This window comes from Sus scrofa, chromosome 14 (genome assembly GCF_000003025.6).
Source record: "Sus scrofa isolate TJ Tabasco breed Duroc chromosome 14, Sscrofa11.1, whole genome shotgun sequence".
Taxonomy (NCBI): Eukaryota; Metazoa; Chordata; class Mammalia; order Artiodactyla; family Suidae; genus Sus; species Sus scrofa.
The window spans coordinates 74,796,122-74,821,182 of NC_010456.5; the positions used below are offsets into that span (position 1 = coordinate 74,796,122).

The following is a 25,061-nucleotide window of genomic DNA, read 5'->3' on the forward strand; positions in this document are numbered from 1 at the left end:
TAATTTTCTTCCTATTTATTAGAACTTATTGCCTTAACAAATGAAACAGTAATATAAACCCTTTTTTTTTTTTTTTTTGATCATGCCTACAGCATGTGAAAGTTCTCGGATTAGGGATCCAACCCATGTCACAGAACCAACCCAAGCTGCTGCAGTGACACTGTTGGGTCCTTGACCCACTGCACCACAAGAGAACTCCCGAAACTCCATAAATCTTAATTCAATAAAAAATAAAATAGCAGTTCACTGTTAGTGGTGCAGTGGGTTAAAAATCCAAGTGCAGGAGTTCCCATCATGGCTCAGTGATTACCGAATCCGACTAGGAACCATGAGGTTGAGGGTTCGATCCCTGCCCTTGCTCAGTGGGTTAAGGATCTGGCATTGCTGTGAACTGTGGTGTAGGTTGCAGACGCAGCTCGGATCCCACGTTGCAGTGGCGGTGGCATAGGCTGGCGGCTACAGGTCCGATTGGACCCCTAGCCTGGGAACCTCCATATGCCGTGGGAGTGACCCTAGAAAAGGCAAAAAGACCAAAAAGACCAAAAAAAAAAAAATCCGAGTGCAGCAGCTCAGGTTGCTACAGAGGCACGGGTTCGATCCCTGGCAGAGTGCAGTGGGTTAAAGGATCTGACGGTGCCACAGCTAGGACACAGGTAGCAGCTGTGGCTCAGACTGAATCCCTAGCCTAGGAACTTCCATATGCTATGGGTGCAGCCATTAAAAAAAAAGAAGAAAGAAAATACATCCACCTTTATGTCATGATCTCCAAACCAAAGGCAAGAGAAATTTGCCAAAAAGCATACACTCAAAGTGTGCTCTGAGGAACAGAGCCCTGGAATGAGTGGTAAAAGCTCCAGCTCTGGTCCAGTGTTTCTCCTAACCTGCTGTGAGGCACCATGTTCTCCTTCAAAGTGAGGTCAGCGGCTTTTGAAATCTTAATGTGAACCATCTCCCCTGCTCTCCTAGCCCATGACAGCACAGTGATTCTCAATCCTGACTACACTTTAAAGAAATCTGAGAACTTTTAAAAAACATACCATTCCCATGGAGTTCCCATCGTGGTGCAGTAGAAACAAATCTGACTAGGAACCATGAGGTTGCAGGTTTGATCCCTGGCCTCGCTCAGTAGGTTAAGAATCCGGCATTGCCATGAGCTGTGGTGTAGGTTGCAGACATGGTTCGGATCTGGCATTGCTGTGGCTGTGGTGCAGGTCAGCAACTATAGCTCTCATTAGACCCCTAGCCTGGGAACCTCCATATGCCACGGTTGCAGCCCTAAAAAGCAAAAAAAAAAAAAAAAAAAAAAAAACCAAAAAAAACCAAAAAAACAAACAAACCAAAAAACAAACAAACAAAAAAATACACATTCCCACCCTAGAGATCCTAATTCAAAGTTTTAAAAAGCTGCCAGGTAGCTCCTGTGTGTAGCTATGGTTGTGGACACATCAAGACAGGGCTGCTCCAGCTAAAACAAAGCAGAACCACAGATCTCAATCAATCCCTTCCTTAGTGATCCTTGAGGCTGCTTCCAGGACCATGCAGACTTCAAGAATGTATGAGGGGGAGTTCCCGTCGTGGCGCGGTGGTTAACGAATCCGACTAGGAACCATGAGGTTGCGGGTTCGGTCCCTGCCCTTGCTCAGTGGGTTAACGATCCGGCGTTGCCTTGAGCTGTGGTGTAGGTTGCAGACGCGGCTCGGATCCCGCGTTGTTGTGGCTCTGGCGTAGGCCAGTGGCTACAGCTCCGATTCAACCCCTAGCCTGGGAACCTCCATATGCCACAGGAGCGGCCCAAGAAATAGCAACAACAACAACAACAACAAAAAAAAAAAAAAAAAAAAAAGAATGTATGAGGAGTCTTTGATGCAGCAACTCCAAAACTGTAAGATGGAATACTAAGCTGCCATCAAAAATAGCAAGGTAGCCTCTATGTGCCAAATGCAAAATTTTCCCACAATGATTTTTTTTTTCAAAGGGCAGCACTCATGGCATATGGGAGTTCCCAGGCTAGGGGTCAAATTGGAGCTATAGCTGCCAGCCTATGACACAGCCATAGCAGTGCAGGATCTGAGTTGCATCTGTGACCTACACCACAGTTCACGGCAACACCGGATCCTTAACCCACTGAGTGAGGCCAGGGATCAAACCAGCATCCTCATTTGACTGAAAGAAAAATGCACAACATAAGAACTGCATGTTTCAGTTTTATTCAGGGATCCTGCTGAGGACCATAACCTGAGAAACAGCCTCTCAGAAGCTCTGAGGGGACTGCTCTGAAGAGGCAGGGGGAGAAGCTGGTATATACATGATTTCAACAAAGGAATCATAAGTGCAGTCCAGCATAAAGGATACTGCTAGTCAACAATCAGGAGTTCCCGTGGTGGCACAGTGGTTAACGAATCCGACTAGGAACCATGAGGTTGCGGGTTTGAGCCCTGGTCTTGCTCAGTGGGTGAAGGATCCGGCGTTGCTGTGAGCTGTGGTGTAGGTCGAAAACACGGCTCGGATCCCGAGTTGCTGTGGCTCTGGCGTAGGCCGGTGGCTACAGCTCCGATTGGACCCCTAGCCTGGGAACCTCCATGTGCCACGGGAGCCGCCCTAGAAAAGCCAAAAAAAAAAAAAAAAAAAAAAAAAAAGAATCAAATACCTCAGTTAATGATGTTAGTGTTTTCTATGTATGGGGAGATGCAAGAATCTAGATTCATTGAGTTTTTTTTCTGAGATACCTGTAACTATCTAAGGGGTCTGTTTTTCCAAAGCACAGAGTGCCTTAGCCTGCTTTTCATCCTGAATTCCTTCCAGGGATACTTCCAGGGATTCCTTCAGGACTGAAGTGGTTAATGACTTGACTCTTGTAGAATTGGATGGTGGGCAACATTCTTTGTTTTATAGTGAGAAAGACAATTTACTGAACAGCATGTATCGTACATGATCCTTATGTATTTCTAAAAGTCTTGCTTATATTTAATATACAAAATTTTCTGTATGTTTGCACATGCATACAAGAAATCTGATATGCAACATACCTTCAGAATCCCTATCTCCATGGGTAGTGATGCAGTTATTGGTTTTCCCATTTGTCAACCTTCCTTCACTCCATTCATTCCCTCCCAGACAGTAAGCTCTTAGGGGACAGGAACCACTTCTATTCACCAGCGGAACTCTAGAGTCCTGGAACATGGTGGGTCCTCAGGAAATATTTGTTAAAGACAGATACAGAAAGGAAAACAACCAATAGGGAGTTCTCATTGTGGCACAGTGGAAACAAATCCACTTAGGAACCATGAGGTTGTGGGTTCAATCCCTGGCCTCACTCAGTGGGTTAAGAATCCGGCATTGCCATGAGCTGTGGTGTAGGTCACAGACGTGGCTCGGATCTGGCATTGCTGTGGTTGTGGTGTGGGCCGGCAGCTGTAGCTCCGATTGGACCCCCAGCCTGGGAACCTCCATATGCGGCAAGTGCGGACCTAAAAAAGACTAAAAGAAAAAAGAGAAAAACAGCCAATAAAGAAAGAGAAAAAGTAAAAAAAAAAAAAAAAAAAAAAAAGAGAAACTTGAAAGAGGAGAAGAAGAAAGGAAAAAAGAAAGGGGGAAGAGATGGAGAGACGGAGAGGGTAAGAAGGAAGGAGAAAATCGGAATTGGAATTTTACTTTTACAACTTATTTATTTGATTTTTTTCTTTCTTTTTTTTTCTTTTATCTTTTTTTTTTTTCTTTTTTTGGCTGCACCAGCATGCAGAAGTTCCCAGGCCAGGGATCAAACCCATGCCACAAGAGGGGCCCACAAGCCGCAGCAGTGATAATGCCAGATGCTTAATCTGCTAGGCCACCAGGGAACTCCTACTTTAACAACTTTAATTGGTTGAATATCTTTTAAATGTTTTCACTGTAAAATAAAAAATTAAAAAACAAGAAACAAACAAACAAACAAAAAAACCCCAGGAGTTCCCATTGTAGTTAAGCAGGTTAAGAACCCAACTAGTATTCATGAGGATGCAGATTGGATCCCTAGCCTCGTTCAGTGGGTTAAGGATCCAGTGTTGCCAGCTGCAGCTCGGATTCAGCATTGCTGTGGCTGTGGCATGGGCCGGCAGATGCACCTCCGATTGGACCCTTAGCCTGGGAACTTCCAGATGCTGCAGGTGTGGCCCTAAAAAGAAAAAAAAAAAAAAAAAAAAGGCATGGGGAAGGGGGAGAGACAAAATACAGACTATCCCATGGTTCCAATGGCTTAACTAATTACTACAAGGTGAACTGCCATGGAGACAAAGAAAAAGAACTTGGTCAACCACCCCACCAGCCCCTTCGCGGGCCTGTCCCCAGGCACCACGCTTCGCTCCTCCTGAAGCAGTAACTGCTATCCCGACTTTCATAAGCAACCTGATTGCATTTTAACCGCAAGTCTGCTGTGGGGGGCAGGAATAGGGTGGAGTGGGGTGGAGTAGGGTGGCGGTTTTAAAGCACTGGGGCAGTCGGGGCCCAGTTCCCACCGCAGACACCCCTCTCCTCTCGCAGCTTGTGCAAGACTCTCCTGGCCCCACGGACGCTTGCGGGGCGGGACAGGGCGAAGGCTCGCAAGAACAAAAGCCATCCTCATCCGCTTTCGAAATGCAATGTTGTGCAACCCCAGTGGAGGGAGCTTCAGGTCTCCCGAGAAAGAGAAGCGAAAGAGGATCAGAAACCACCCGCTGAGTGATTTCAGGTTCAACGCGGTCCATGTGGAAAGCGGCAGGGTAGCACACCGATCCAGGGAGCGAGCGGAGGGGAGGCCCCGAGCGCACGGAGGGGAGCCCCTCTCCTGGCCGCAGAGAGGAGAGGATCCGTTCATGCCCAGCTGAGGCGCTTTGGCGGCCCAGGGGTGCATCCTCACACCTGTTCATCCATCCGCCCCGCTCACGAACCGACCCTGGAGGGATGCGCAGGCAGCGCTGTGAGCTAGCCCTTGAGCATGGGTGCAGGAGTCCACGTAGAAAGGGAATCAGTTGGAGGACTCAGTTTTCAGAAGACATTAATTTTGAGAATAACACACACACACCATTCATTATACAACTACAGATGTGATAAATTCATTTGAGTAATAATAAAAATAAATAAATAAATCACACACACACACACACACACACACACACACACACGCGCGCGCACTTCTGCTTCGACCTTTGGGCCCAGCCACCTCCCCCAAGAAGCTGCCCTTTTCTCCCACTGCATAGGAAGTTCTTTCCTCTGGGCTTCTGATATCAGCCCTCCCAAACTTCCGCTGCCCGTGTAATCTTGGGCAGGTCCCCCTGTGCCTCAGCCTTCTGGTCTGTCAAATGGCTACAGGAGTGGTTGGGAGGTGGGTAGTGCTGACATGCAGAGAACTTGCCTGCCTGGTTCGCATCACCCTCCATCCCAGAGAAAAAAGAGCCTGGAGGCCTGAATCGCTCCCTGACCCCACGTTCCCCTGGCTCAGGCCTTGCCACCAACGTGATTTGCCCTTCCTGAGTTTCAAAATGGAGTCGCAGAAGCTCAGGAATTGTGTATAATGATGTAAAAGATAGTGATGAGGTTCAGCCAGCAGCTCTGACCGCATGTGAAGGAAGCAGCTTTGCTTCACAGCCCCGGCTTCCCCTCTGCGCCATGCCCCCTCCTCCCCCTCCCTGTCAACCTCCCCCTCCCCCCATCCAGGCCTCCTGTGTCCTTGTATTTGGAAATAAATCCTTTTCCTTTAGCCTCCTCTCAGTCTCAAAAGGCTGACTCAAGAGTTAATGATTAGGAAATAGGGTTACAACTAAGAAACTAGTTAAAAGTCTCCACATTAGGTTAGGCCCTGCCTTGGCCCACGAACTTACACTAACAGGCTTCTCGCAAATGATTTCTTCCTTGCCTAATCGCTTTTTCTCACTAATCATTATTTTCTAGTTAGAGGTTTTTTGTTGTTGTTGTTGTTTTGTCTTTTTGCCTTTTTGCCTTTTCTAGGGCCACCTCCCAAAGCATATGGAGGTTCCCACGCTAGGGGTCCAATCGGAGCTGTAGCCACCGGCCTACGCCAGAGCCACAGCAACTTGGGATCCGAGCCGCGTTTTCGACCTACACCACAGCTCACAGCAACGCCGGATCCTTCACCCACTGAGCAAGGCCAGGGCTCGAACCCGTAACCTCATGGTTCCTAGTTGGATTCGTTAACCACTGAGCCACGACGGGAACTCCTCTAGTTAGAGTTAGACTGCAGGCCTTGTCTTTCCTTTTCCTCTGAAACACTCCCTAACACCCCCATCCTTTCGTGAACAGTCCTCCCTGCAGAAAGCCAAGGTGTGACAACCCTAAAAGCTACCAGAAATCGTCCCCAGAGCACCTGACTCCAGCCTTGATGACCTTGAAATGATCCATGGAGGGAGATGAATGCAGGCACCCTAATCCTTATCAACAGTCGTGTTTTTTCGAGATAAACCTCTAAAACCTTGTCATCCTCTCTCAAGGGAGGACACAGTTTTGAGGCGTTAGCCTGCTGGGGCCTCCTCTGCCTGAGAAAGCAATCAGGCTGTTCTTTCTGCATCCCCCCAAACGCTGTCTCTGAGCCTTAATTGGTGCCGGTGTACAGAGGCTGGGTTTCGGTTACACACTGGAAAACAACTCAGAGCCCGGTCCCCGCGGTATGGAGGACCAGGGGCGGCGGGGGGGGGGGTGGTTTCCAATGGTTTCCAAGTCAGGGAGGAGGTCAGTCCCATGCCTAGGCAGGAGCTCCAGGAGGGTGGCCACCGAAGGATAGGTTTGCACATTCTTGCAGGAATTACGTTTGGTTTGTAAAATAATTTCATTCCTTGTCAACAAGTAAGATAAAGAGATTACATGAAGAATTTGGGCCAATTTCCTGTTGGGTCACTCAGCTGAGCCTTTGATGTGTCCATACCCAGCTCCATTGAGTTCCTTTGACACCAGGATTTTCTTTCTTTCTTTCTTTCCTTCCTTCCTTCTTTCTTTCTTTCTTTGAGGGGGGCTTACCCACAGCATATGGAAGGCTACGGGCGAATAAGAGCTGTCCCTGCTGCATCCTCATGGATACTCATCAGATTTGTTACTGCTGAGCCACAATGGAAATTCCCAAAACCAAGATTTCTGCTTGAAGCTAAAGAAATGCATAGCAGTGGAGCATTGTTGAGCACAGCAGAGGAAGGATTTTTGCAGTCAGGAACTGTCAGATGCTATAGACAAAAATTATTTTTTTTTTCTTTTTTCTTTTTTTTTTTCTTTTGGCCTGTGGCATGTGGAAGTTCCTGGGCCAGGGATCCAACCTGAGCCCCAGCAGCAGCCCAAACCACAGCAGTGACAACACCAGATCCTTAACCTGCTGCACCACAAGGCAATGCCCCAGATAAGAAATTCTGCAAAGGCAATGGCTGGCCTTGCCCTGGGAAAAGCCACAGTGGGCTCTAGGCCTCAGTTCCTCTGTCTGTACTATGGTCAAGCAGGCTAGTTTAAGCAACCCTGTGGATCCAGGACTTTAGACATTTTAGGGCCTGTGCACTTCCCGTGTGATGGCTTCTTGTTCTGTCCTCACGTGGAGGTTATGTTCCTGGGGGAGGGGGTGTGATGTAGGCCCATCTCCAGCCCTGAATCCTGCCTCCCTCTCTTCAGCCCCCTTCCCTCCCTCCTGCCTCCGCAACCCATTCCTCTTCCTCACCCCCAGGTGATTCTTCCTCGGTCCCTGGTGCCTCTTGCCCTGAACTCTCCATCTCCACCTCCCGGGACGCCAGTTCCCGAAAGGGAAGCTTTTCAAGCTGCTTCTTTCGTCGCTGGCCAGGAGCCAGGCGTCGGAACGCTGGGCCGCTCTCTCCCTAGGAGCTGGCCTGTGTTCCGAGATCTGCAAAACAAAGAATGTTGCTCACCAAGCACCCAGACCCAGTCCTGAGCCACTGCCAGTGGCTGGCCTACAATGTACCCCAAAAGGAATTCAGGGTGAAGGTCCAGATGAGACACCTTGTGCTCGGGGAAAACTGACAGAATTGGTCAGAACTGGACAGAAAATATCTAACTATTTCCATAGATGGAGATATTTTCAGGAGAAAATTTTGTGAACCCAGTGTCTTGCATCATCTCATCCTTAGAAAACCACTAAAACCATTAACTAAGATAGCTGCTCCTTACGAATAGCAATATCTTCTACCAAAATGTGTCCTTGCTGTAGCCCTTCGTCAAAATCACGTATATGCTGGCCTCCCCCAACCTCCTCAGGAGAGTTTTCAGAGCTTCCTTCCTTCCTTCCTTTTCTTTCTTTCTTTCTTTTTTTTTTTTTTTTGTTTTTGTTTTGTTTTGTTTTGTTTTTGTATTTTTAGGGCTATACCGGTGGCATATGGAGGTTCCCAGGCTAGGGGTTGAATTGGAGCCGTAGCCGCCGGCCTACACCACAGCCATAGCCACGCAGGATTCGAGCCGCATCTGTGACCTACACCACAGCTCACGGCAATGCCGGATCCTTAACCCACTGAGTGAGGCCAGGGATTGAACCTGCAACCTCATGATTCCTAGTTGGATTCATTTCTGCTGCGCCATCATGGGAACTCCAACATTACACTATTTTTAAAAAATTACATGTATAGGGAGTTCCCGTCGGGACTCAGTGGTTAACGCATCCGACTAGGAATCATGAGGTTGCATGTTCGATTCCTGGCCTAGCTCAGGGGGTTAAAGATCCAGCAGTGCCATGAGCTGGAGTGTAGGTCGCAGATCCCATGTTGCTGTGGCTCTGGCGTAGGCCAATGGATACAGCTCCGACTGGACCCCTAGCCTGGGAACCTCCAGATGCCATAGGAGCAGCCCAAGAAAATGTCAAAAAGACAAAAAAAAAAAAAATTACATGAGTAGGCTGATGATTTTATAGTGAGGTCCATAGACCCCTGAAATCCCTGAAACCCTTTTAGGACACTGCTAATGTCATCAAAATGACACTTGATAATGAAAAAGCCACAGGGGATGAAACTGCTGGTACCTCAGCAGGAAGCAAGGAAGTGGCCTCAAACTAGGCCGGTTGTCACTACGTCCTACATAGACACGCACTTGCAGTGAGAGAGTAGGCTAGTGACACTTAAGAGGACCCTGGATGAAGCAGTAAAAGTAATACCTTTCACTGAATCTCAGCCCTTGAGTATAAATATACTACGTTTAATGTTCTGGGTGATGAGACTGGCAGGATCTATAAAGCACTTTGGCTGAACATGTGGGTAGATAGTGTGGAGGAAAAGCACTTGTGAGCTTGTTGGAATTGGAGTGGAATAGCCTCTTTTGTCCATGGAACATCATTTTTACTTGCAAGAACAACCAACAGACAAACTGTGGGTATTCAGACTTGGCTATTTGGCAGTTTTTGAAAAATGATCGAAGTGAATCTGTCATTTCAAGGATAAAATATTGACCACATTTCTCATCAATGATGAGGTTTGAGCTTTCAAGCAGAAAGCGGAAATTTTGGGAAACTTGTATCCACCATTATGAGCTTGACATCTTCCCAATAAAGACTTTATTGGAAGTTCACCTAATGGCACAGCAGGTTGAAGATCCAGTGTTGCCACAGCTGTGGCACAAGCTGCAAACTGCAGTTCAGGTTCAGTCCCTGGCCTGGGAACTTCCACGTGCTGCAGACAGAGCCACATAAGCAAATAAATCAAGGCTTTATCAATGAGATGAGTGGTGATGTTAATGAATGCAATTATTGACATTGTTTAATGACCTGTCATCTTTTGTTAGATCTGAACCATTCAGTCAACAAAAAATTTCCAAATGACCAATATATGGTGAAATAAAAGTCATACCTGGGTAAAAGATTCACTTATTTATTTATTTATTTTTTTGTCTTTTTAGGGCCACATCTGCAGCATATGGAGGCTCAGGGTCAAATTGGAGCCACAGCCATACCTACACCACAGCCACAGCAACACTAGATCCAAGCCATGTCTGCGACCTACACCACAGCTCATGGCAATGCTGGATCCTTAACCCACTGACTGAGGCCGGGGATCAAACCTGAGTCCTCATGAATACTAGTCAGATTCGTTTTCACTTGTTCCCCAGGAGGGGAACTCCAAAAGATTCATTTGAAGTACAAGATAGGTCCAAGTATTTAAAGTAAGAGAGTATGAAGTATTCATTAATACAGTTTCAGAATCCGCATCACACTAATGTTTAAGAAGCTACTACCTGCTGAATTCTGGTTTAGCATCAAAAAGAAAATCCACAATTATCTGCAAAGGCTATTAAAACCCTCCTCTCTGGAGTTCCCATCGTGGCTCAGTGGTTAACAAATCCAACTAGGAACCATGAGGTTTCGGGTTTGATCCCTGGCCTCGCTCAGGGGGTTAAGGATCCGGCGTTGCCATGAGCTGTGGTGTAGGTCACAACATGGCTTGGATCCCGCGTTGCTGTGGCTCTGGGGTAGGCCAGTGGCTGTAGCTCCAATTGGACACCTAGCCTGGGAATCTCCATATGCCGTGGGAGCGGCCCTAGAAAAAGGCAAAAAGACAAAAATAAATAAATAAAATCCTCCTCTTTTCCAACTGCACAACTCTGTAAGGCTAGAATTTCTTCAATCAAAACAACATATCACTATAGAAACAACCCATACAACTGAATAGCAAAAAAGAAACAAAAAAAACAAACAACAGCAACAACAACAAAAACCAATTGAAAAAATAGGCAGAAGACCTAAATAGACATTTCTTCAAAGAAAACATTGGATGGCCAACAGGAATGTGATAAAATGCTCAACACCACTAATTATTAGAGAAATGCAAATCAAAACTATGAATTGGAGTTCCCGTCGTGGCGCAGTGGTTAACAAATCCGACTAGGAACCATGAGGATGCAGGTTCGATCCCTGGCCTTGCTCAGTGGGTTAAGGATCCAGCATTGCTGTGAGCTGTGGGTGTAGGTCGCAGATGCGGCTTGGATCCCACATTGCTGTGGCTCTGGTGTAGGCTGGCGGCTACAGCTCTGATTGGACTCCTAGCCTGGGAACCTCCATATGCCGCGGAAGCAGCCCAAGAAATGGCAAAAAGACAAAAAAAAACAAAAAAAAAAACAAAAAAAACCCCAAAAACTATGAGTTACCACCTCACTCCTGTAAGCACGGCCATCATTAATAAGTCCACAAACAACAAATGCTAGAGAGGGTGTGGAGAAAAGGGAACCCTTTTACATTGTTGGTGGGAATGTAAATTGGTATAACCACTATGGGAAACAGTATGGAGGCACCTCAGAAAACTAAATATAGAACCACCATACGATCCAGCAATTCTACTCCTGGGCATATATTTGCACAAAACTTTCATTCAAAAAGATACACGCACCTATGATGGAACATGATGGACGATAATGTGAGAAAAAGAATGTATATGTATGTGCAACTGAGTCACTTTGCTGTACAGTAGAAATTGACAGAACACTGTAAACCGCCTATAATGGAAAAAATAAAAGTCTTTTAAAAAAGACATCAGGAGTTCCTGTCGTGGCACAGTGGTTAACAAATCTGACTAGGAACCATGAGGCTGCAGGTTCGATCCCTGGCCTTGCTCAGTGGGTTAAGGATCCGGTGTTGCTGTGAGCTGTGGTGTAGGTCGCAGACGCTGCTCGGATCCTGAGTTGCTGTGGCTCTGGGGTAGGCTGGCAGCTACAGCTCTGATTAGACCCCTAGCCTGGGAACCTCCATATGCCACAGGAGTGGCCCTAGAAAAGGCAAAAAGACAAAAAATAAAAGTAAAAAGAGAGACATCAAAAAAACACAACTACATGTAGAACGATTCACACAGAACATCTACTGAACACTGGCAAAAGAACTTAAACCTCCAAAAAGGGCCAGAAACACTCTACATAGCTGGGTAGAACAAAAGAAAAAAGAGAGAAAGAGAGAGAAGGAATCAGGATGGGACTAGCACTCCTGAGGGGGAGCTGGGAAACAGCAAAAGAACCCACACTCTGGGAAGCTACCTAACTGACAGGGAGATCAGCCGAGATGGAGGGACCTCAAAGTCACTGAAAAACGCACAGCAGCTGGACTGAGGAGGACAAAGCAGAGTGAGAGCCACATAGATCATCTGCTTTACCACTCTGGACACCATCGCCTGAGATGCTTGGGTTGGGGCTGGGGGCTGAGACTTAGGCTCTGGAGGTCAGTTCCAGGGAGAGGACTAGAGTTGGCTGTGTGGAGACAGACCGAGGGGCTAGGGCATGGTGCACCATGGGCTCGGGAGAGGAAAGCCACAACCAAGGGAATCCAGGAGGTGGTGTGGCCCTGCAAGAGAAGCAAGATTCCGTTGTTGGGGAGGGTGAGAGGAGGAGGGGCAGACCACCATAGGAATCTCCTTGCAAGGGTTTTCAGAGGGGAAGGTGCCTCTGGCATGGGCTATGGGTGGCGAGAAGCCACTTGCTTAGGCTACAGAAGACCTGGCATTTCTTGTGTGGGCTATGGGTGGTGGGTGGCTGGGCACCTTTTGTGTGGGCTAAGGGCCGTGGGGGGCTAAGCTTGACACAGTGCCTCTTGCATGCTCTACAAGCAGCAAAGACAAACCACAGCAGTCATCTCAGAAATCAGAGAGAGGTGTGGCCTGACGCCACTAGGGGTCTGTGAACAGGCTCCACCTGTAGCCCCAGTCACCTCACAGTTCTGCCAAAAAGCGGGCAGTGCAACAGAAAACCACCCATTGTTGCTCTCACTCCCCTGGAAACACACCCACTCTACTGCTGCCACTGCCAAATGCTCTTGGCAGTGCCCACACATGCTTGATCACTGTCACTTCCCAGGACCTTGCAACTAAGAGAGCCTGTGCAGCACCTCCTGCATGGGCTAAGGGGGATGGGGTGCGTCTTGCATGGTCTACAGATGGTGAGGGCAAACCACAGCAGTTATCTCTGACTACAGAGGTGGGCATGGCCCGCCACAACTAGGGGTCCGTGAACAGGCACCACTTGTGGCCACAGTCACCTCAGAGGGCACCACAGAGGAGGGCATTATGACCAAACACCACCCATTGTTGCTCTCACTCCCCTGGGAACACACACACCCTGCCATTGCCACTGCCAAATACTCTGGGCACCACCTAAATCTGCCTGAGGCTCATTACCACTTCCCAGGGCCCTGTAACTAGGAGTAGCCTGTGCCACCTTCCTGCAGGTCCTTGCTACTGTCAAGAGTCCAGTGACCAGGCACTGACTACTAGCTCTACCTATTGCCTCCTTGTCCCTAGAAACACACTCATCATCCTGGGGATAATAGCCTGCTCATTCCAAAGAAAGAGACAACAAATATCCAAACTTCCATGCCAAAAATAAATGGTAACCACCCATAAAATAAAAGGGGCACTCCTACATAGAAATAGCCCTCCAAGACTACAGTTTGGTTTCCCTAAACTCACAGAAAAATAAAAATATGAGCAAAATGAAGAAGCTCAGGAACTGTTCCCAGTTAAAAGAATAGGAGAAGTCACCTGAAGCAGCAAACAATGAAACAGACCTCTGCAGTCTAATAGACACTGAATTCAAAAGGGAGATAGTGAAAATACTGAAGGAATTAAGGCTGAATATGAAGGAATTAAGAGTAGATATAAATAGTAATGCAGATTACTTTAGAAAGGAACTAGAAAATATAAGGAGGAACCAAGAAAAATTAGAAAATTCATTTGCAGAGATGCAAACTGAGCTAAAGGCACTAAAGAGCAGAATGAATAATGCAGAGGAATGAATTAGAGACTTGGAAGATGGAATAATGGAAATCACCCAATCAGGATAGCAGACAGAAAACAAAATGAAAAAATGAAAGCAATATAAGAGATCTATGGGATAATATAAAGCAGGCCGGTCTAAGCTTAATAGGAATTCCAGGAGAAGGAAAAGAAAAGGGGATTGAAATATATTTGAAGAAATTATGTCTAAAAACTTTCCAAATCTAAAAGAAACAGTTATCAAGACACAGGAAACACAGAGGGCCCCAAAGAGGCCCACACCAAGACATATTATAATAAAAATGGCAAAAGTTAACGATAAAGAGAGGATTCTAAAGGCAGCAAGAGAAACACAAAATGTTAATTATAAGGAAACCTCCATAAGGCTATCAGCTGATTTCTCTACTGAAACACTACAGGCCAAAGAGAGTGGCAATATATATTCAAAGTTCTAAAAGGGAAAAATTTGCAGTCTACAATACTCTACCCAGTGAGAATATCATTTAAAATAGAAGGGGAAATAAAGAATTTCTCCAACAAACAAAAGATACAGCAGGAGTTCCCATCGTGGCACAGTGGAAACAAATCCGACTAGAAACGATGAGGTTGCAAGTTCAATCCCTAGCCTTGCTCAGTGGGTTGAGGATCCAGTGTTGCCATGAGCTATGGTGTAGGTCTCAGGTGCGGCTCAAATATGGCATTGCTGTGGCTCTGGCATAGGCTGGCAGCTATAGCTCCAAATGGACCCCCAGCCTGGGAAACTCCATATGCCATGGGTGCCCTAAAAAGACCAAAAAGACAAAATAAAATAAAAGAGTACAGCAATACTAAACCCATTCTAAAAGAAATACTGAAAGGGCTTTTATAAATAAAAAAGAAGTAAGAAGAAATAGGATGGAGGAAATCACATTTGGAAAGCAATCACTTAAATAAGTTAGTATACAGATCTAAAAGGGAAAAAAACCTACTGTAAAAGTGATGATAAACACAAGGAATAGTAAAAGGACAAACATGAAGATGTTTAAAAAAAAAAAAGGACTTCAAAATCATAGAATGTGGGTAAGAAAGGTAAGAAAATCTAGACTCTTTTTTCAAAATAATGTGTTTGAGTCTATATGACTATCAGACTAAAGCAAGCAGATATAGGAAGGGCAACCACAAATCAAAACCAAACATTACATTCACAAAAACTAAAAAGAAAAATACACAAGCATAAAATAAAAGGAAATCATCCAACCAAAAAAAAGATAGGAACAAAGGAGAAACATAGAAACAACTGGAAAACAAGGTTTAAAATGGCAATAAATACACATTTATCAATAATTACCTTAAACGTCAATGGACTGAATGTTCCAATCAAAAGACAAAGAGTGGAAGATTGGATAAAAAAGCAAAAGCCTACAATACTCTGTCTACAAGAGACTCACCTTAGGGAAAAGGACACATACAGACTGAAGGTGAGGGGATGGGAAAAGATATTTCATGCCAATGGACAAGACAGGAAAGCAAGAGTTGCAATATTCTTATCAGACAAAATAGACTTTAAAATGAAAGCCATAAAGAAAGACAAAGAAGGACACTATTTAATAATAAAGGGATCCATTCAAGAAGAGGATATTACAATCATCAATATATATGCCCCTAATATAGGCGCACCCAGATTCCTACAACAAATACTAACAGACATAAAAGGAGAAATTGATGGGAATACAATCATAGTAGGAGACTTTAACATCTCACTCACATCAGTGGACAGATCCTCTAGACAGAAAATCAACAAGGCAACAGAGATCCTAAATGACCCAGTAGAAAAGTTAGACTTCATTGACATTTTCAGGATATTACATCCAAAAAAATCAGAATATACATTCTTTTTGAGTGCACATGGAATATTATCAAGGATTGACCACTTACTGGGGCACAAAACTAACCTTAACAAATTTAAGACTATAGAAATTATTTCAACTATCTTCTCTGACCACAATGGCATGAAACTAGAAATCAATCAGAGGAAAAGAAATGAGAAAAAACTGACTACCTGGAGACTAAACAACATGTTACCAGAAAACCAATGGGTTAATGAGGAAATCAAAAAAGAAATTAAAAAATACCTCAAGGAGTTCCCGTTGCAGTGCAGTGGCTAACAAATCTGACTAGGAGCCATGAGGTTTCGGGTTTGATCCTTGGCCTTTCTCAGTGTGTTAAGGATCTGGTATTGTCATGAGCTGTGGTGTAGGTTGCAGACACAGCTTGGATCCCGAGTTGCTGTGGCTGTGGCATAGGCCAGTGGCTACAGCTCCAATTAGACCCCTGGCTGGGAGCCTCCATATGCTGTGGGAGCAGCCCTAGAAAAGGCCAAAAAAAGACCAAAAAAAAAAAACCTCAAGACAAATGGTAATGAAGACACAACCATTCAAAACCTATGGGATGCCACAAAGCAGTGCTTAGAGGGAAATTCATAGTGATATAGGCCTTCTTCAAAAAAGAAGAAAAATCTCAAATCAACAACTTAAACCACCACCTAAATGAATTAGAACAAGAAGAACAAACAAAACCTAAAGTCAGCAGAAGGAAGGAAACCGTAAAGATCATAGAGGAAATCAATAAAATAGAGATTCAAAAAAAACAGTAGAAAAAAATCAATAAAACCAAGAGCTGGTTCTTTGAAAAGGTAAACAAAATTGACAAATCTCTGGCCAGACTCACCAAGAAGAGGAGAGAAAAAACCCAAATAAACAAAATAAGAAATGAAAAAGGAAAACTTTCAATGGATACTGCAGAAATGCAAAACCCCATGAGAATACTACGACAATTATATGCCAACAAATTTGGCAATCTAGAAGAAATGGACAACTTTCTAGAGACTTACAGCCTGCCAAAACCGAATCAAGAAGAAATAGATCAAGTGAACAGACCAAACACTAGAAATGAAATTGAATATGAAATAAAAACATTCCCTGCAAAAAAAAGTTCAGGACCAGATGGCTTCACAGGTGAATTCTGCCAAACATACAAAGAGGAACTTATACCCATCCTTCTTAAACTTTTCAAAAAGTTGAAGACGAAGGAACACTCCCAAAGACATTCTATGAAGCCACCATCACCCTAATACCAAAACCAAAGATATTACCAAAAAAGAAAATCACAGGCCAATATCTTTGATGAATGTAGACACAAAAATTCTCAACAAAATTTGAGCCAACAGAATCCAACATACAGAAAAGATCATATACCTTGACCAAGTGGGATTCATCCCAGGTTCACAAGGATGATTCAACATACACAAATCAATCAACGTCACACACCACATTAACAAAAGAAAAGTCAAAAACCACATCATCATCTCAGTAGATGCAGAGAAAGCATCTGACAAAGTCCAACATCCATTCAGGATCAAAATTCTTACCAAAGTGGGTATGGAGGGAACATACCTTAACGTAATCAAAGCCATTTATGACAAACCCACAGCAAATACAATACTCATGGAGAAAAGCCGAAAGCCTTCCAGCTAAAATCTGGAATAAGACAAGGAGGCCCACTCTCACCACTCTTATTTACCATAGTATTGGAAGTCCTAGCCACAGCAATCAAACAAACAAAAGAAATAAAAGGTATCCAAATTGCAAGAGAAGAGGCAAAATTGTCACTATATGCAGAATACATGATACTATATATAGAAAACCCTAAGGACTCCACACAAAAATGCTTGAACTGACAACAAATTCAGTAAAGTAGCAGGATACAAGATTAACATTCAGAAATCAGTTGCATTTCTGTACACTAACAATGAAATATCAGAAAAGGAATATAAAAATACAACACCTTTTAAAATCACACTCTCAAAATTTAAAATTGACCAAGGAGGTAAAAGATTTATGTGCTGAGAACTAGAAAACGTTAATCAAGGAAATTAAAAAGGATTCAAAGAAATGGAAAGATATACCACGCTCCTGGGTTGGAAAAATTAATATCATAAAAATGCCCATACTACCCAAAGCAATCTACAGATACAACGCAATCCCTGTCAAATTGCCTATGATATTTGTCACAGAATTAGAATAAACAATTCAAAAATTTATATGGAACCATAAAAGACCCAGAATTGCCAAAGCAATCCTGAGGAACAAAAACCAAGGAGGAGGCATTTTATATTCATATATATATGTGTGTGTGTGTGTGTGACTGGGTCACTTTGCTGTACAGAACACTGGAAACCAACTATAATGAAAAAAATAAAAATCATTTTTAAAAAAGAAAACATTAAAAAAAATACATGCAGGAGCTCCTGCTGTGGCACAATGTGATTGGCAGCGTCTTTGGAGCACTGAGGTGCAGGTTTGATTCCTGGTCCGGCACAGGTTTAAAGATCCAGTGTTGCTGACGCTGCAGCTTAGGTCATGATTGTGGCTCAGATTTGATCCCTGGCCCAGGAGCTCCATATGCTGTGGGGAGGGCAAAAATGAAAGGAAAAAAAAAAAAAAAAAGATGCATGGGAATTCCCATTGTGGCTCAGTGGTAACAAATCTGACTAGTGTCCTTGAGGACTCAGGTTTGAATCCTTGCCTTGCTCAGTGGGTTGGGGATCCAGCATTGTCATGAGCTGTGGTGTGGGTCGCAGACGCAGCTTGGATCCCACGTTGCTGTGGCTGTGGTGCAGGCCAGCAGCGGCAGCTCTGATTTGATCCTTAATCTGGGAACTTCCATGTGCAGTGAATGCAGCCCTAAAAAGACAAAAAAAAAAAACACCTAAAAATAAAACTACCATGAGATCCAGCAATGCCATGCCTGAATATTTATCCAAAGGAATGAAAAGACTACTTTGAAAAGATATATGCACCCTATGTTCACTGTAGCATTATTCACAAGAGCAAAGATAGGGAAGCAACCTATGAATCCTCGATAAATGTATAAAGACAATGTGGTGCATGAATAATGAATATGTGATTGCGTACACATATATATGCATGTACAATTACATATTAATTACTCAGCTGTAAAAAGCATGAAATCTTGCCATTTGCAACAACACAGATGGATCTAGAAGGTGTTTGGCTAAGGGAAATAAATCTGACAGAGGAAGACAAATACCCTGATTTCACTCATATGTGGAATCTTAAGAAAACAAAAACAAATGAACATAAAAAAATGGAAACAGACTTACAGAGGCAGAGAAAAACACTGGTGGTTGTCAGAGGGAGGGGGTGAGGGGGTGGGAAAAAATAGGTGAAGGAAATTAGAAGGTACAGATTTCCAGCTATAAAATAAAGAAGTCATGAGATGTAATGTGCAGCATAGGGAATATAGTCAAAGTAGTGTAACAACTCTATGGTGAAAGGTGGTAATTAGACTTATCCTGCTGATCATTTTGTAATGTATCAAGTATTTTACACCTGAAACTAAAATAATGTTGTAAGTCAGTTATATGTCATTTTAAAAAAAGAATTATAACTCAAGGCTGTTTTCGTTTGTTTGTTTTGTTTTTGTTTTTGTTTGTCTTTGTGCCATTTCTGGGGCCGCTCCCGCGGCTTATGGTGGTTCCCAGGCTAGGGGTCTAATCGGAGCTGTAGCTGCCGTCCTACACCAGAGCCACAGCAACTCGGGATCCGAGTCACGGCTGCAACCTACACCACAGCTCACGACAACGTGTTTTTGTTTTCTTAATCTACACGTGTAACACTGAGGGTGGAGAGGGGAGCATATCCAGTGGCACAGTGCTAAGAAATCTGCCCTCTGGCGGCCATTTCCAGCATAGCATCAGAGAGGCAAGGAAACCCAGCACTTGCTATCCCAGGACTGACCACACGAGGGCAGGAGAACACAACCTTTGCTGCACTAACCTGGCAAACTGCTTCCAAACTGCTGAAGCCTCACAGCCAGCCAGATGCCCAAGCAACTGGCACAGCTGGCGAGGGAGAGCCAGGCTGGGGCAGGAGTGACCTTACAGAACCGTCCACAGGAATGAGGTCCAATGCACCCCCACTAGCAGGCTTGGCTCTTTTCTCTGGCTTCCACAGCAGCTCTAGGCAGGGGCGGCCCAGATCCCTCAACTCCAGGGGGCTGAGGAGGCTGCAGAACTGGACAGCAGCGACCCACAGGTAATGGGTGCCAATGCATTTTTCAAAAGAATTAGAACAAATAGTCCTAATATTTGTACAGCACCACAAAACACCCTGAAGACCTAAAACAATCTTGATACAGAAGAATAAAGCTGGAGGTAGCATGCTCCCAGATTTCAAATTATATCCTAAATCTACAGTAATCAAAAAGGTTTGGGGACAACAACAACAACAACAATAACAAAAAGACAAAAAGACAAAAAAAAAAAAAGGTTTGGGGGAGTTCCCGTCGTGGCTCAGCAGAAACAAATCTGACTAACATCCATGAGGATGCAGGTTCCATCCTTGGGCTCGCTCAGTGGGCTAAGGATCCAGCATTGCCTTGAGCTGTGGTGTAGGTTGCAGAGATGGCTTGGATCTGGTGTTGCTATGGCTGTGGTGTAGGCCAGAAGCTACAGCTCCAATTGGACCCCTAGCCTGGGAACCCCCATATGTCACAGGTGCGGCCCTAAAATAAAAAGACCAAAACAGAAAAAAAAAAAAAAAAAAAGGTTTGGTACTGGCACAAAACAGACACATAGATCTATGGAAGAGAATAGAGAATCCAGAAAAAAAAACCCTACACTTAATATTATTCATTTTATGGCTGTGCCAGCAGCATGCATAAGTTCCTTGGCCAAGGATTCAATTGCCACCATAGCACTTTAACCACGGGGCCACCAGGGAACTCCAAACCCACACTTATGTGGTCAATAAAGCTACAACAAAAGGAGGCAAGACTCTCCATGAGGAAAAGGTGGCCTCCACTCAATACGTGGTAATGGCAAAACTGGACAATTAGATGAAAACAATGAAACAGGGCTGCTTTCTCACACCAGACAAAATAAACTGAAAACAGATTAGAGACTTACATGGAAGACCTGAAGCCATGACACTTCTACAGGAAAACATAGGCAGTACGCTCTTTGACAGCAGCCTTAGAAATATATATATATATATATATTTATAAATTAAATGTATGCATTTAAATCCATCTTCTCAGGCAAGTGAAAGCAAAAGCAAAGATAAACTAGACTACTAAAAGGCAATTCCAAAGCCAAGGAGACTACCGACAAAACAAAAAGCAGCCAAATGAATGCAAGGAGATATTTGCAAATAAGCTATCTGATATGGTCTTCATTTCCAAAATATATAAAGGACTCATGCAACTCAACAGCAAAAGACAGGATCTGGCACTGCCATGAGCTGTAGTGTAGGTTGCAGATGCAGCTCGGATCCCATGCTGCTGTGGCTCTGGCGTAGGCCAGTGGCTACAGCTCTGTTTCGATCCCTAGCCTGGGAACCTCCATATGCCCCGGATGCGTCCCTAAAAAGACAAAAAATTAAAAAATAAAAACTAAAAAAAAACTGACAGAGGAAGACAAATACCTTCTGATTTCACCTGTATGTAGAACCTTACAAAAACAAAAAACAAATGAACATAACAAAGGGAAACAGACTTAGAGGCAGAGAAAAACACTAGTGGTTGCCAGAGAAAGGGGGTGAGGGGATGAGGAAAATAGCTGTGGGAGATTAAAAGGTACACACTTCCAGTTATAAAATAAATAAGTCATGAGATGCAATGTGCATCATAGGGAATATAGTCAAAATAGTGTAACAAATTGTATGGCAAGAGATGATAACTGGTGATCATTTTCTGATCTATTGAGTCACTGTATTTTACACCTTGAACTAAAAGAATATTGTAAAGTCAGTTATATATCCATTTAAAGAAGAATTATAGCTCAAAGCTGGTGGGATTTTTTTTGGGGGGGGTGCGATTTTGTTGTTGTTTGTTTGTCTTTGTTTTCCTAATCTACTTGTGTAAAGCGACCCACAGGTAATGGGTGCCAACTCTGACCACCACTGCACCTGACCTGAGAAAACCTTACATAAAGAGAATTTCTAGTCCCTAGTAGGTGCTTAATAAAACCACTCACTCAGTCATTTCAGCAAGAAAAGATGTTGGAGCACCTACAAAGTGCCAGGCCCTGTGCTAGTCAGTGAGGACACGGGGATGAGCAAGAGGGACCCAGCCCTGCCAACACAGGGCTTCCCATCTAGGGGGGTGCAGGCCTGAACAGTAAGGTCACCTCCACCCAAATCGTAGCTCGATGAGGGGCCATGGATCAGGATGGTGCTCTAAAGGCTCCTGACAGATGGGTCCTATTTATCTTGGGGGTCACAAAAGGAACATGGAGAAGGCGCAGAAGTTGAGCAGGTGATAGTCAGGGAAGGATAGTTTTGGGAGAGGGAAATAGGAAAAGGCTTGGTGCATCTAGCAACTGAAGGAGGTGGGTCAAATTGGAACAGCATTCAGCCCAAGAGAACAAAGCCCGCATCTCGCCAAATGCACATGAGCCTCAAACTCATGGAGACCAGTGAAAGGAGCCAGGGACCATGAATCACCCACTGTTAGATTCCACTGATTCTAGCCCTTAAACCTTTTCTTTTTTTCTTTTCTTTTTTTTTTAAGGGCTGCTCTAGTGGCATATGGAGGTTCCCAGGCTAGGGGTTGAATTGGAGCTGCAGCTGCTGGCCTACGCCACAGCCACAGCAATGCCATATCCCAGACACATCTGTGACCTACACCACTAGCTCATAGTAATGCCAGATCCTTAACTCACAGAGCGAGGCCAGGGATTGAACCCACAACCTCATGGTTCCTAGTCAGATTCGTTTCTGCTGTGCCACGATGGGAACTCCATAAACCTTTTGTTTTCTTGTTCTCAGTCAAGCCACATCATCCCAGGCCTATAGTTGTGTGTGAATCTTAGGGAGATTTGGACCTACTATTTCCACCTGGCTGGGTCTGGGCCAGCTTTCTGGCAAGAAAGATGGCCTGGCTCTGGACTGGGTCTGACCCTTCACTGTGTGACCTTGGGCAAATCACCCCTTTCTCAGCAGGCCAAATAGCTATGAAGCCAGAGGTCCTGGGTTAGAGTCTGGCTCAGCTTCTCACTTGTTATCTGACTTTGGACTAATGACTTCATCTTCCTGAGCCTCAATTTCCCCATCTGTAAAGCAGTGCTCACCCCACTAGTGTCAGAACTAAATGAATACCGGATATAAAATCTGCAGGCCTGTGGGGACTTGGGTTTCAGTTCCTTCCCCACTTGAATGATGTTTTTAAGTTTTATTGAAGTACAGTTAATTTACACGGCTTGATGATGTCTGCTGTCCCAGTTGAATGGTTTTGAATGACCTTGGACAAGTGGAGTCACCCCTCGAGAACGATGATGGATACAGATCGTGCATTCAGTCCAACAAACACTTTTCAGGAGCCCACTGTGGTCCGGCCCATGTAGGAAGCTGGGCAGGTGTGCCAAGAGTAGGTCATGGGCTCTGTTCCTGATTTCGAGCCTGATGGTGAAACTGGACGCAGAGCAGGTTGTCGAGGTACCTCCTGAGGGACCCGGGAAGGCTCAGAATCCAGCCCCGAACCCCTAGGTTTCCAGTCCTCAGTCAGGACCAAGATCACCTATAGCTGCGGAGTCGGGGTAGGTGGATGGGGGTGGCCAGCTGGCCTGGGGAAGGCCGAGACTGCGCAGATGCCCTCCACCCCTGGCCATCCCTAGAAGTGGCCCTGGGGAAAAAAACGCCTCTCATGCTTTTGAGATTGTGTCCTCCTTTTTCTTTTTTCGTTGCATCCATCGTGTGTGGAAGTTCCCAGGCCAGGGATTGAACTCATGCCCCAGTTGCGACCTTCACCACAGCTGTGGCAACGCCAGATCCTTAACCCGCTACGCCACAAAGGAACTTCCACATATTGTCTTTTTCTTGAGTAAGACCAAAGGGCAGAGAATGTGTTGGGGTCTGGCCTGCTCACCCTCCCTCCCCCTCCCTCCCCCTTTTTCCTCCCTCGTCCCTCGTCCTTCCTGGCCTCCCATTTGCCCAGCTCCTTACACATTTTTCCAAAGCAGCAACCCTGTGAGTTCCTTTGGGTCAGGTAGGTAAAAGTCAAGAAAAGAAGGAAAGAAATGTCACCCCCAGTCCTGCTCCTCAGAGAGACACCTGAACATGTAGGATAGCCTTCTAGGTTTTCCTGTGTGCATATCTCAGTTGTGGTTTTTTCCTTTCTTTCTTTTTTTTTTTTTTTTTTTTTTTTCTTTTGGTCTTTTTGCCATTTCTAGGGGAGCGGCATCTGGAGGTTCCCAGGCTAGGGGTCGAATCGGAGCTGTAGCCCCCAGCCTACACCACAGCCACAGCAACCTGGGATCCGAGCCGCGTCTGCAACCTACACCACAGGTCACGGCAACACCAGATTCCTAACCCACTGAGCAAGGCCAGGGATCGAACCCACAACCTCATGGTTCCTAGTCGGATTCATTAACCGCTGAGCCACAATGGGAACTCCGCATACCTCAGTTTTTAAATTGATATATATTTGTATGCAATGGGGTCGTGGAATGCATGCTGTTCTACCACACGGCCATCGTAAACCACACACTTCTCATTTAAAGACATGGAAACGGAGTGGGTCCAGGGCCCGTCAGGAAGTCAGGGGGCAGAGGGGGCCTCCAGGCTCCAGATCTCGTAACTCTGAGGACCAGTCCCGGGGCCCAGCTGGGGCCAAGTGGGTAGGGGTTGACTGCCCACTGGAGGGGCTCCTGCCGCCCTCTCTTCAGGTGTGTGGAACCCAAAGACCCTTGTCAGCCCCGCGGAGCGACGGAGATCCAGGGTCCCCCGAGAGCATCTCTTGGACCCACTCACCCTCTCCTGGACACATGCCCTCTCAGAGTTGCTCACTGGGGTCAAGGTGAAGTGTCCTCAGTTTTTTCCTTAATGCTGAAACACAAGGGGAAAAAATTCCAAAATCACCCACTCAACCAATTATACGGTAAGAAGTGAAAAATGTCCACCTTTGCCTATCAGACCCCCTCCCTCTATTCCCCCACCTCTCCTCCACTCTCACCTGTTATCTGTTTGGGACACAGCCTTCCCAAATTCTCCCTAGTTTATGGAGGTTCCCAGGCTAGGGGTCCAATTGGAGCTGTAGCTGCCGGCCTACACCACGCACAGCAACTCAGGATCCGAGCTGCGTCTGCAACCTACACCCCAGCTCACAGCAACACCGGATCCCCTACCCACGGAGCAAGGTCAGGGACCAAACCCGCATCCTCATGGATACGAGTCGCTGTAGATGCAGCTTTACATGTAGATTTACAGACAGTGCACAGGAGAATACCATTTCTCTTTTCAAAGATGGGATTATTCTATTAATATTGATCTCCATTTCTTCAATCAATAATACATGATGGCCATTTTTACAAGTCAGTAT

At 45.2% G+C, this 25,061-nt stretch overlaps 1 protein-coding gene across 1 annotated transcript in view; it reads right to left on the reverse strand.

Annotated features, from left to right (window-relative positions):
- The window catches only part of PSAP (prosaposin), an 86,461-nt gene extending 61,937 nt beyond the window's left edge, over positions 1-24,524 (reverse strand). The window contains exon 1 of the mRNA XM_021071890.1: positions 24,494-24,524. Coding sequence (XP_020927549.1) covers positions 24,494-24,509 — 16 coding nt within the window. The 5' untranslated portion in view covers positions 24,510-24,524. The remainder of the gene's footprint in view (positions 1-24,493) is intronic.